The sequence below is a fragment of the Cottoperca gobio genome, chromosome 8, assembly GCF_900634415.1.
Source record: "Cottoperca gobio chromosome 8, fCotGob3.1, whole genome shotgun sequence".
Classification (NCBI taxonomy): domain Eukaryota; kingdom Metazoa; phylum Chordata; class Actinopteri; order Perciformes; family Bovichtidae; genus Cottoperca; species Cottoperca gobio.
This window is the reverse complement of record NC_041362.1, coordinates 9,837,215-9,851,232: the sequence shown is the minus strand read 5'-3', so window position 1 is coordinate 9,851,232 and position 14,018 is coordinate 9,837,215. Positions and strand designations below refer to the sequence as shown.

Below are 14,018 nucleotides of genomic sequence, written 5' to 3'. Positions count from 1 at the left end.
AATACTTGTACATATGCTTTAAGGACCATCAAAAGTTTCCAGTTACTCAACCAAACCAAATTAGAGAAACTGAGCTTTGTTGTTGGCAAATTATGCCATACTGATTAGATTAAAGCGCCACATGAAGGCAATTGAAAAGGGTTAGCTCTCATGTTTGGCTTCTATTTTTGTTGATTGTGTTAATTTTGAAAATGAGAAAAATCTAAATACAGCACAAATACTGAAATGTTTTACTTACTTTGTGGGACTCAAGCAGCTCATTTATGCTTTCTCCCTATTTTTCTTTTCACTTTCCATAATGTCAAGCACTCTCTGTGATGTCCTTGACACTAGAAGAGGACCTCATGTACTGCCAACTGTGCCTTTGTGCAGCAGAAAAGCCAAAAAGAACCGTTTGGATTTCTTTACTTGTGCCACAAACGTAATCAAAAATATCAAATGAGGTCATTTCTGTATCTGCTCATGTGAGTTTGTGAATGAGGAAGGAGAATTTAATGAACTCAGAGACCAAATGTACTGCAGAAACCTTAAGAGTTAATGAGTGAGAGGATGAGTGACAGCCCCATTCTTTGCCTGTGTCATGGGCTGTTTAATCAGCCCCATAGGAAGAACAAACAGAGAGGCATTTAGATTCACACACAGACTCACACACATTCAAACGCACAAAGACTAATGTGCAAAAGAATGCACATGCGCGTCGAGATCGCTGGCTTACTCTCTTTCTATCGCAGACACACCTTGTGTACTAGTCTCTACAGTCCTGCCTGCGAGTTCGTCTAGCAACCCTCAGAGCCAAAAGCACTGAAAGAAACATCAGAAAAAAATGGACAGAGCTGCAGTTGTCAGCGAAAAGGGAGGAAGATGTGAGAAGGAAGAACTGAAAGAATACAGTAGAGAAAAGCTGAAAACAAGACAGGAGAGAGTATGAGAGAAGGGAGATGGAAGATTAACAACCAAAGGAGACAAAGGGAGTTTGAGAGAAGTTGCCATCAATGCCAATAATATACAAATTCTGCTATTTATTTTCATGTCATAGCTAGATAATAACAACTATAAGAACACTAAGACTCAAAACACTGGCAAAATGGCCCAAATGTTCTGCCAACCTTCTGTGATAAAACACCAAAATTAAAAGAGAAATAAGATGAAATGTGGAGGAATCACTTGGATGGAAAAGAAAGGGGAGAGCCAAGATGCTGGGATTGGGGGAGTGAATGTGGTGTCATTGAAAGTGCAAAAGGAGGTGGGATGGGGGTGAAGGAGGAGTTAAAGGAATGCTGGGATGATAGAGTCTGAATACATAAAAACTCATTAAGAATTCTGTTTGCCTCTCCCCTCTCTGTTTCCTAACTTTGAATCTCCACCTCTCCTTAACTTAATCTCCTTTATGAATCGTGAATCCTCCTCGAAATGTCCTGTTATCTTTACACTGTTCTCAGTTACTGTGGCCTTACTATGTCAAGGCATGCAGATAATACAAAATTAACAATGTAAATGCAACGTACACACGCTCAAATACATTTGTAGAGATACACCTATCATAGTGTTGGACCAAAGTGCAAAAGAAGTTGAAGAGAAATGCAAAAGAGTGAAAGGAGGGGGGAAAGGGAGACTGAGAAAAAGAAAGAGAGACTTTAAGATCTGCCCCTTCTCCTCCCTCAGGCTTGTCCTATTTAAAGTTGCCTTTTTTATTACCCTGCCATTGAACGGGACAGGCTTGTACAGTACAGGGCCTGCACAGACCCGTTCTCTTTTTTTGGGTCCATAAAAAAGGAAAGACGGAGAGAAACAGCAGAGGGGGAATAAATAAATAAAGGTGCATTTGAACAAATGCATAGTGGCATGAGATGGAAAGAAACACAGTGAATGTGTTCTTTTCCCATCCTTGGCTAGCAGAAGGAAAACAAGTCAGCCCAGGGTAGACGGGCAACTTTTTTAGCTTTCTAATAAACGGAGGGAGAAGCACAAACTGAACCCCTATTGAGACTAACTGCTGAGAGGACAGACAGAAAAAAAAACTTGGCATGAGACAATGTTTCTCACACACAATGTGGTGAATGTCTCCTGACCGGAGCGAGCCCTGACAAATGACCTTTCCAGGGATACGACGCCTCTTGGCCCCCCCTCGCCTGCGGCTCGAACCACATGGAAATTGCCCCCAGTGAATCCCTGCCTACCACGCCTGAAAGACCGTCTCTGGTCTGTGTGCTCATTTTGTCCTCAGTGTCATGAGGGGGACACGGACAAAGTCGCATGGATCACGACATTCCAGCAATAGCTGAATTTAGCCTTATGATGTCTTGTTCGCCGTCGTCGGTGTCTCTCCATCCATCCTCGTCACTGTGATCGCAGACAGAGCTCCTATTGAGGCACGGACAGTCTGGCAGACAGACAAGCTTGCATGCATGCAGACAGACAGACACACAGGGTTGTGCTGTATATCAGAGTTCTTACCGCACTGTGAGTCAGCATCTCTGACCATAAACCCCTGGCCCTGGATGCAGTGCTCTGTGCCCTACAATGACCATCTTGTCAGTGCGGCCTTACTGTCTCTACTCTACCCCTAAAAGACTAAACGAGGAGAATGTTCTCCCATACTGAAATCTCCGTGACCTGTGCCAGTGTGCTGAGGGGAAGGAGGCAGGCGGGGTTGGTATTCGTTTTATTACTCTGCTGGCATATTGAGGCGCTATCTTCAAAACGTTGCATGATGTCCCAGTGCCCAGTGCCCGGGCAAGATCACAATGATTAAAGAGACAACAGAGTCCAGACATAGAGAAACACAAACACAGTCCGAGTGTTCCAGCCTATCCTGTTTATCCCCCGATTGTCTCTTACTCTTACAGAACAGAGCACATAACTCCCATACCTCCAAACAGAGCCACGCACCGGCTAACAGTCTGTAGTGTAAATACAGCGGAATTCGACTCAGCTCCAGCCACGGTGTCTCCTCTGATCCTGAACAGAAGGACATGTTTTCAAGCTACCGATGCCAAAGAGCCTCTGAGAACAGTGCAACCCCCTTCAATCCCTCGCTCTTTCTCTTTGTCACCTCGCCTCCTTCAGGCTCTCTGCTTCCAGAAAAGACAAAGGGCCAAACAAACAGAGAGCAGAGAAATGGCTGTGCAGTAGCTGATGACACTAAGACATTCTCAAGGTACAGGACACTGAACTCTCTCTCTCTCTCTCTTCCTCTCTCTCTCTCTCTCTCTCTCTCTCTCTCTCTCTCTCTCTCTGTGTCTTACATCTGCATAACTCTCCGGTGAACCCTTTAACAGATGTCCCGGCTGAAGGTGCTAACAACCCTCCCTCCCTGTCCTCTCTCTTCTTTCCTTCTCCTTCTCCCTCCCGCTGTCCCGCTATGGCCTCTTGCCAAACATGGGATAGAGTGATGAGGAGAGAGGGTGGTGATCGGCTGTAACGGAAGGAGAGAGGGAAGGGGGCAGCGGAGGTAAGGTGGCCACTATTTGGGTACTGGCCAACAAGGCTCAGAGGAGAGGGGTAGATTGGAATAAAGAGATGCTTTGGAGGAAAGAGGGAGGAAAGGAGCGTGACAGAAGGCAGGTTAACCCAACCTTACCTCTCATATGATTTACTTACCTAGTGAGAGGGAAAGTGGTTGAGATTTGCGAGTGGATGTGGGTGTGTTTGTTGAATAAATTGTGTGTCTATGATGTGTGTTTAACCTTGCAACGCAGTGTGTGGAGTGATTGTAAGGAGGCATGACAAGCTTGTAGGGATGCGAGTGTGTGTCTTACCTTAACGGTGCGGTGGTGCTTGCGGGAAGGGTGACAGCGCATGTTGCTCGTGTTGCAGCAGCCCGTGCAGCGCTTCACCTCCACACAGGGCGGCCATATCAGGAAGTTGGCAGACGTGGGATCCACCTGACTCCTGGGGATCTCGTAGATCACCGTCCGCGTCTTACACACCGCTGGGACCGCCTCCTCTGCTGGAAAAAAAACAGGGAGAAGGAGGAGTTCAAGTTAATGCGCTTGGTCTGCATGAGTGTTCGGTGACACATTTACCAAATGCATGCGCGTGCTGATGTATTGTTGCAATCAGTCCTTTTCACTCCCAGCTGCTTCATGCATTCCTTCACTGCTCATTATTTGATGACTCACTTGATGTGGGAGCTGTATGTCTTACCTCAGATCACACCCAACCTCCTTTAAGGCTGTTGAGAAGACAAGCTATTCAAAAATGTGATCTCATATCAACTAAGGAGCTTTGGGATCAAGTCGGTGAGACAGAAAGAGACTGCTCCTTTGTTCAGAGCCCTCACTGGGGTTAATGCAGCGTGACTGGGCCAGAAAACCTTTATGTCCGCCAGTGGGAAATCTAATAATGGCCTTTGACCCTGTTGGTCGTTGTGAAAAGAGGAAGGCAGTAAGCATTCATTTCAGATTTAATGCTCTGACAGGCACTCAAACCTAAAGATGTGACAGAGAGTGTACAGTAAGATACCATTATGCCGTAAAGATAATATGTGCATGTACAGAACGTGAGGGACTTTATGGACAGTTGCCAAAATGGTATACTGTATCATACACTTATGATATGGTGTACATACATGAAACACGAGCAGCCACTTTATCCTGCATTGCTTTAAATGCTGCACTGCTGGGAGAGATGTGAAAAACATGCAGCCAGTCTTAACACACACATCGCACACTACATGGTATTCTCCACGCCTCGATCACATATCATACCGTGTAGCGTTTTATGAAGAAATCTGACTGAGAGCCCAGGCGAGCTGCAACTTGAGCCCTGAATGCCTGGAATTTCCACGCTCGAGGATATATTTCTCTCCTGACGCGTGTGTCTTAGATCTGCAAGCCTCTGGCCAATTAAAAGGCTTCATGTCAGACGTCCTCGTCAACCTCACACACCAGTCTCGTTTCTCATGATTCCTTTATGGCCATAAATACTGGGTAAACGTATTCATTAGGGTTCCTTTTATCCACAAAAAGGCCATATAAAAGCCACTAACTGTTAGCTTTGTTTGAAATTAGTGTAAAGTGATCGGTTTCATCTCCTGGGATCTCATATGTCAGACGGGATATAGAGGTTATTTTTAGAGAACTATGACATGACAATAAGCTGTGCCAAGGTGTGATGTATACAGTGCCAAATGTAATCATGATGCAACCTCTAAAGCTGCACAGTGAAGCATATAGTATTCATTCAATCTTACCGATGCTCCTCTTGCGTCTGCTGTGGAGCTGGGAGCTCTTCAGGTCATTGTAGTAACCATGATGACGGGAGTAGTTCTTTTGGAGGTTGTGTTGCTTGTGGTGCTTGGGCTCCTCAATAACATTGTTTCCCGTACCTCGTCAAAACAGAAAGCAGTCACGTTAATGATGTTACACAGAGAGGAAGCAAACACAAGAACTATGAGTCTGTTAATCACGGCTGCAGCTTTAACAGTGTTGACTGTGGTGAGTGGCCAGCTAGGCCTCACCAGAAGGGCTGGATGTGATCTGCTATTGATGTTTTATATACCCCTTCCACAACTAACAATGTGTTGGTTAGTCACACGGCCTTAATGAGACGTTAACTTCCTACTGGTTTCTTATGCTATAGGTAACACATGTTTTGATTCACTGAAGGGCTTAGGTTTCCCTTCAATGAGCTTGCTGACTGCAGGTGACTCCTGATGATGTCAGAAATTGAGGTAAATAGTCCAGAGTACACACGTTACAGACATGAGGCACATATGGCACAGACCTCTGTGTAATTGCAAGCTTTGTGTGTCAGCCTCACTCACTCCTTTGGCTGAACTTTCCCAGCAGGAATAAAGTATCTAGACGCAGGTGAGTCAGCATGCTCCTTCAAAAACAACCAGCTTTCACAGACAAACAGCGAAATAAAGTGGCCATTTGACAGGTGGTACTCAGCTGCCATTATCCCTGCACCTAATTAGTGGTTTTGTGTCTCTCATTTACCTGAAAATGTTTGCTTTTTCAATCTTTCAGCAGCTTGGAAAAGTACATGTTTTGTTATGCTGCAGTGGTAGCTCCTTAAGACTCCCTAACTCCAGTCTAATATAGCCAGCTCAGCTTATTCACAGTCATGGTCATCTGATAAAGCTTGCTTGTTTTGGTCCCCACCCAGAATATGAGCTGAATTACAGAAGAGTGCCAGAGCAGATATAAAGCGATAAAGCTTGTTCGCAGGACACTGCCCTTTCCCAAAGAGCAGAGTCTGAGAGTGTTTGCTAAGTGGGTGGGTCTACCTGTCTGTAGGTACAGCTTACCCACCCACCTGGCTGACACAATCCTACACCTGTACACCGAACATAAAGACACACTCACAACTCCTCTCATTATCCTCCACAACATGCTAAAACCCAATGTACACCAACACAACAAAGCTTAGCCACAGGCAAACACATTCCACTCATCCAGCTCCTTTGTGCTCTGACCATAGTCATCTGAAGGGATTTTCTCTACCTATACATGATCCAAGTCTGGGATTGGTTGTTTATTTGCTTTTGGGTGCCTTCTTGTTCCAAGTCTGCCCTCAGTGAGAGTGGATGGAATTTTCCTTCTAGCCTGTCGTGCCGTCAGTCAGACAGCCAGCGACCCAGAACCAAGGGTCCACAGAAAGGAAGTGTTGAGTGCAGCTGAGGCCAGATTTTAAGTAAAGGGCGAAGGTATCAGTCAGTCAGGCCAGTGTACAGACACACATAACCAAACTGTATATATGTGAAAACGTACACCTGTAGTGTCAGGTGAACTCATTGTGACAGCTGGCTGATTTTCCTACCTGACAACATTTTAACGCTGCGGGTCACTGACAGAACTCCCACTGTGTCTCCTGTCTCTCCACCACACCTATCCCTCTCTTCATCTCCCCCTGACAGAAGAGGACGGGAGTGAACGAGGACGTCACACCAGTGACCAACCGGAGACAGTTTGTGTCAGAGCAGACAGGAGAAAGGGAGGGAGGGCATAAAGAAGTCCTTTATAGACTGTAGAGTATACTGTCTCAGCACAATAAAAGGACCTTTCTGTGGGTGTTTTCTTTACGCTAAAAGGAGGAACATGGGGAAAGAAGGCAATCAGAGTGATCAGGCAGAAAGATGCAGATGAAAAAAAAAGTCTGAGGGGTTTGCTCCGCTGTTGGTTCCAGGTTACTAAGAAGTTACAACACGACGTTGTCAAACTAAGACAAGAGAGACAGGAGACAGTCTCTCTCCATGAATCAGGCTTTCATGGGTCACAAATCACTCCCTCCATTAGCTGAGGGCCTCTGCTCCCTTCTTTTACTCCTCCTCTCTTTCCTTCTTCCTCTACGACTTCTTCCATAAGCCGACATGTTGTTGACTTTATAATTCTCTCTCTCTGTCTCCCCTCCTTGCTTCTTCATTGTCAACAGTTACATGGCTAAGTTAAAAAATAATTAGTTTGGGTCACATGGGCAACATGAAAGCAGGCAAAAACACGATAACTTTGTTTTTCAAGCACTGTAAAGCACAGTTGAAGTGCTGCCAACTGTACCGGAGGTAAACACACTGCCAGCTTGCACAACAACTTGCGGCCTTTCTAAGTGAAGTGTAGCAGGAACACAACCTCCATAATCCTTCTGCTCCCTCCTCCACCTCTGCCCCATACCAAGAGTCAGGTTCCCTTTTCTGTCAAAGTCCTTCACTGAGAGAGATAAGAGCAGGCAGGCCAAGGGGCCGCCGAAGGAGACGGGGATAGAGAGGAGGAAAAGCGAGGAGTGGAGCACCTCAGGGGCCAGACAGTCATCTGCAGACTTCAGTGGGGTCATCTCATCTGTCAGTCAAAGCTGAGGACGCCATCCTTGCTGGCCGTGTGTATATAGACACGCACTGTGCAAAGCAGCCTAAATGAAACACACAGTCGCGAGATAAGCCCTGCAGGCTTTCCCAGGGATCCCAACACATATACTTCCTTAAGGGCTGAATTATTAAGTCATTCTTCCAGTGACAGCGATCTCAGATAATGAGAAAATAATATGATAATGACTCAAACTAAATAATTGAGGATTTCCTGTGTTACATCTCGCAGGTGCCAATGTTCAAAGGTTTAAACCAACACCTCATATAAGCCTTTCCTTTCCCCTTCCCTGGTTGACATGCTATCCCATGTACAGTTCAGCCTATACTGGTAGCTTTACTGTCCTGGCCATCTGCAACAAAAGCTCTGAAAATACCCCTCTGGCTGGCGTCAAAGGTCTTTTAATGGGCTGGCCTGGGCCGCCAAGCTGGCCGTCAGACAGATTTATGTCCTCGTAATAATAATCAGCCTACTACTGTTACCCTGCAAAACATTCCTCTGTTTGAAGAAAGACATGTTAATTCAATTATAAACACCTCTTCTCATGCTAGAGGCGCTCCGGGGATCTATTCTGGTCCCAGCATAAAGTGGAGTGATCACTGTTGTGGAGTACAGGTTGGTTTGCTTGTGAATTAATACATTAAACACACTAATGATGTGGAGCTATTACTAGTCCTAATTGATACGTCCATCAGAAAAGATATGGTCTGGTTATACAGGAGAATACTTGAGTGAAATACCGGTCCTAATGTTGCTTTGCTGAATATAAGTTTTGAGACTACTAATGAGCTATGACCAGTGAGGTAGCTTACATCATTTTAGGACCGTTAAAGTAAATTTAGTAATTACCAATTTCTATCAACAAATCTTTAGGGGAGAGCCTTGAATTTGATATATGGCTCGAGCCTGTGTAAATAGAGGCTCATGTGAAGGCAAACAGCTTCTTCCAGCGCACCCCTGTAACTTAATCTAAGACAGCCTGAGCCAGACCGGACCCCCACCACTGACGAAGCAGCACCTCTAAGAACCTGAAGCTGAAGAAACCCGCCTGACTTGCAAGCCGCTGTCTCTGTTTACAGGGCAACATATGTGGCAGTCTGGTTGCTATAAAGCCAGTTTATTGCAGCAGCTGAGAGAATATGCACAAAAAAATGCCTGCCAGTGAAAGTCCATCTTTGTCACATGTGTACAGCAGACACACCTATCACTGTTACTGCTTTAGCACGCACGTCATGCCTGCACTTGGCAACTCCCCTGGGTGCACAGATCCCTCCTGTACAGTGCTTTTGAGCTTCATTTCAGGAGTCATAACTTCACTGATTCACTGCTGAATGTACATAGCAGAATTTGCCAAAGCAACAAGTATTCCTGTTTGTTCGCTAAATCCACTACGTCCTTTTTAATCAAATGTCACTCAAACATCAGCTTCTACCTACATAATATCAGCTGTTAGGCACAAGTCCTCATCCATGAATGCTGGCAGCATATATATCAGTGGTTTCTGTGATAAATTATGCTATTGCACATAATTCACCTATCCAACCAGAAAAGGCACAGAACATATTGCATACATAGTTTTGAAGGACCAGAAGGGCTCAAGGCTTTCCAGTCATTATTATTTTAGATATGACCTTTGTATATATTTATGGAATAGTTATTTGGCATGATCCTTATTTCAGCACATGTTGCCACGCTAAGCAAAAAATATATGGAAAGTCCCCATATCAGGTAATATTAAGGTCTACTACAAAGAAGGCTATCTTTAACAGTTATTTCACAACAGAGCACTACAGGCATAGTGCTTATGTAAGCTATGCAGCTGCTTTTAGTACCACCCTTTAGTAGGTGTTGTCACATCAACAATAGCAGTGTCACGTGTGAACAACAGCTAGGCGTAGCTGGATTCAAAATATAACTCGGAGTCTGTGGATCAAAGTATCAAGAGGCAGAATTTACCTACGGATTCAATGTCCAGTAGCCGCTGGAGGTCGCTGATGCTGTGGATTTCACTGTGGGACAGTCTGTCTATCAGCTCCTGGGGAAACTCCACTTCCTTTAGGGGGGGGGGGGGGATAAAATAAACAAGTGATGAAGGTTAGAGATGTGTCGAGTCAGTGACAAAACGTCTGTGTAATTGTTTGTCAGTAAAGCTAAACGTGCTGGGTTCAAATAATCACGAGGAAGATCACTGCTAGAACAATATTGCAACTATGTGCCAACTACAGCGAGCCGATCTAACCCATTGCCATACATTCCCCTCACACATGGAGACGGTGGCGCCTAACCCCCTTGAGAAACTGTGTAATTTAGGCAGGCTTTGCTTTGCAAGCGAGCTAAATTGCATGTCTGGGAGATAATATATCAGATATTTTTTATTAGGAACTTCTGGTTAGTTCGGCACCCAGATGAGACTAGAATAAGCACCATTTCCCTGTGATTTTTTAAAGATTCCCATTGCCTGTAGCCTACCTGGCATTCAGGGCAATGATTCTGGAAAATCATAAACATTAACATTGTGTAAATATATCTGCCGCTTAGAGTATTGCTTGGATGCTGAATTAATACATTGATACAATCGAGCCCGAAGACGACTTGAATTATTGTTATGATATTGTTCCTCTACAGATAAGTGAAACAACATTACATCGTCTGTACTTTAAAGCAATTAGAAAGTGTACCACGGATCGGGGCGACGTCTGTCCGTGTGAACGGCAGCTCGCCACACTTTGCACTTGTTGCGGTCTTGCCAGCACCTCAAGTTGAGCAAACCGCTCAGCCTTACAGGAACAGTGGCTATTTATATCACCCGGAGAGGTTCCCATGAAGGCGCTTAGCCCAACCAAAACGTTTGCCCAGTTGGCTCAGGCTACAAACAGATTTGGCACAAAAGCCAAAAATAACTGCGATATGCGTCCAAGTGCAAACGCGATGTTGGTTCTCAAAAGCGCGTAGTCACTGGCCCTCATGGAGCTGACATGCTGTTTCTTTATTCTCGAAAAATTAATTAATATATTCACACTGTTCTTATAATAATCTTTCAGTCTAAACTTCTCTTTTTATTATGTTAGAAAATACCGTTTGGAACTGTTATAGGTTGATTCAAATGAAGAAATGCTTACTGTAGGCTCATAATCTTATCTTCTAGTGTACATGCTTTAAAACAAAACGTATTGCTCAGTAGTTTTCTTCCTCTAGACATCGAGTGTGTGTGTTGTGGTGTGTAGCTGTTGGAGAAATGCACGCTCTGTGGGAACTTTGCACCCTCACGGGAATAAAACCCCGCACCACTGTGTGTGACATTAGACCAGAGGGACGCAGTCTATCCTGCCACGCACCTCTCTGGTCCTGCTAACTTTACCTCAGAGGTGGCCAGCAGCAGGTACGTCGTCCACAGCAGGAAGTAACAAAGTGCGGCTCTCATCTCCCTGTAATTTAGATTTAACCCCGAACAAGAAAATGGTGCTATTCTGTAGGAGCCGCAGAATCGCTCCTGGCCCCACAGGATCCACAACCATCCCCTCGGGGAGAGAAACCAGGGTATCAGAGCTGCTCAGCGGGCTCCGTCAGACTCTGTGCTGCACTTGCTTGTAGCTGTGAAAAGCTGAAGAGGCTGGAAATTGACTCTTGTTATTCACATTGGACTGCGTCCTCTTGAACAAGATCTGTACGGCAGCTCGACATAGCTCCTCAGGTGCAAGTGGGACAATCCCAAGAGACACGTCTGAAGCGCATTGCACTTGTCCTTCACCCTCTACCAAGCAGGTTTAACACTTCAGCCCGGTTCACTGAAATATCAAACAAGACGCGCAGCTGTTAGAATTAAACTGAATTAGAACGTACGACTTTTTCTATCATAGTATTTAATAGTCCTAGAAGAATATAATCCAAACGAGCAGATCCTCTTAGAAAATCACAAGGGAGAAAGTTGTCCGTGTAGTGCTGCTATTCAGAGCCTGTCTTGCAGCAGTCTGCACAGGTCCTTGACTGTGTAGGACTCTGAAGTGAATGGAGTCAGAGCGCCTCTGAGCCGCTGGATATAGAGAGCCAGCAGCTCCGTGCCCGTTGCGCCTCCCCTCTCGTTTCTGTGATCGTGCATCTATTCAGCTGGTTGGCTGGTTGGATGACTTAAGACTCAAGAGCATGTTCCCATCCCCCCCCTCAGCGTGTGTGTGTGTGTGTGTGTGTGTGTGTGTGTGTGTGTGTGTGTGTGTGTGTGTGTGTGTGTGTGTGTGAGTGAGTGTGTGTGTCCTCAGCGTGTGTGTGTGTGTGTGTGTGTGTGTGTGTGTGTGTGTGTGTCCTCAGCGTGTGTGTGTGTGTGTGTGTGTGTGTGTGTGTGTCCTCAGCGTGTGTGTGTGTGTGTGTGTGTGTGTGTGTGTGTGTGTGTGTGTGTATGTGTGTGTGTGTCCTCAGCGTGTGTGTGTGTGTGTGTGTGTGTGTGTGCATTCATAGATTCAGGCTGTAATTGATATTGATTATCACTGATTGGAGAGGATGCAAAAGTGACCAATGATTTTGGACAAACTGAGACCAAAAGGATGAGGATGCTGATGAGGATGACACACTGTTCGCATTGGTCGTTGTTAATAATTAGCTTTAGCTTTGATTGAATGACACATTAGGGGCGACTATTACTATTATCAACTATTACTTTTATATTAAATCACCCAGGATGATTTTCAGGATGTAATCAAATTTGGACAAAGTAAACAGATATGTAAAACAATGATGATCATTATCATGGAAGTGACTGAGTGATGAGATAGTAACACAAGCTCTCTTTGTGCCTTTGAGTTTAAGGCAGAATAACAAAGAAATATGTAAACATGTCTGTAAATGTATGTTATGATGATATACAAGATAACCATTTATGTGTGTGTGTGTGTGTGTGTGTGTGTGTGTGTGTGTGTGTGTGTGTGTGTGTGTGTGTGTGTGTGTGTGTGTGTGTGGGCAGGACTTGGGGACACAGGAAACAACTAGTTAACGGCAGGTTAACAACAGACTGGTCTTAACTTGTTGCGAGGAAGCTGGAGGCTGTGCTGTGCTGGGAGGTCTGGGAGGAGAGCCTGAGGGCCTGATAAACGAGACATACCAACAGGAGCAGAGACGCAGAGACAGCGAGCACGCACATTATCAGCCAGAGGTGACAATCAGCGGGGAGCCATAGGTCAGCCGACCAGGTGGTCTGCCCTCCACCTTGTCCATTCAACTGGATCACATAGCACGAGGCCATCCTCAGGGTGTTGTGGTTGGAAACACTTCAAGCAGAAAGCACTCCAGCAGCTGGTGGAGTAATTAATGTAACTATTTTAATAGGCCTCTGAAGTTCATTTTAGGATAGTACCAGTGCTGTAAAATAAACGTAATATTTTTATAATAAATGTCCCTCTGCTAAAGCCATTTGTGTGACACGTTGTTCCTATTGAAGCCTCTTTTTTTCAAATGTACTGCACTGTACCATTGTACTGTATTGTCTCATGCTTTCAAAATATGGCCCTGATAGTTTAAAACATTTACAAGAATGGTGTGATGAATGTGGTTTTCCGACAGGAGGGTCGTTAAGTACTGCACAGATAGGGAAACTAGGCACGATACTCCAATGTTATTTTATACTATTTTAATTCTGCTATTTTATCTGCTATTTTAGACTATTTTAATTCTGCTATTTTAATTCTGCTATTTTTATAATGGTACTTCAGACTCATTTACATCAACACTGTGATTATTGTACTGTAAATGCTCTAATTCTGTTTAATCTTGTACTAATTGTTATGTTTTTGCTGTGAAGCACTTTGGGCTGCAATTATTGTATGAAAGGTGCTATACAAATAAAGCTTATTATTAAAGTTTATTATTACCAATTGTTCATTCCTCAGTTGCATGAGTAACTGTGTGTTTTAAAATGTGTGATGCTATAGCAAAATGACTAACACCGGTTCATCATGACCCGCAGTGTCGTCATGTTTACATCACAGGTCAGCCTCCCTGCCTGGATGTGCACCCTCACTGTCTGAAAGGCATGAATCATCTGTCTCGTAGGTGTGCACTTTGCATCATAGTGGGAAACTGGGAGTCAGATGAAGGGGTGAGAGAGCAGGCCACACAGTAGGAGAGAGTGGTTGTTTGTATGTAAGGTGAAGGAGTGAGTAAGAGGAAAAGCTAGCAGGTGAGGATGATGCATCTTTTTCTTTCTTTCATTTGAATGTGTCTTCTGTG

At 44.7% G+C, this 14,018-nt stretch overlaps 1 protein-coding gene across 1 annotated transcript in view; it reads right to left on the bottom strand.

The window, feature by feature from the left end:
- Positions 1 to 11,810, bottom strand: part of pdgfab (platelet-derived growth factor alpha polypeptide b) — a 19,170-nt gene extending 7,360 nt beyond the window's left edge. The window contains exons 1-4 of the mRNA XM_029438562.1: positions 11,164 to 11,810; positions 9,762 to 9,858; positions 5,195 to 5,329; positions 3,759 to 3,949 (exon numbers count right to left, since the gene is read on the bottom strand). Of these exons, the coding sequence (XP_029294422.1) occupies positions 3,759 to 3,949; positions 5,195 to 5,329; positions 9,762 to 9,858; positions 11,164 to 11,226 (486 nt within the window). The 5' untranslated portion in view covers positions 11,227 to 11,810. The remainder of the gene's footprint in view (positions 1 to 3,758; positions 3,950 to 5,194; positions 5,330 to 9,761; positions 9,859 to 11,163) is intronic.
- Positions 11,811 to 14,018: the final 2,208 nt, after the last annotated feature.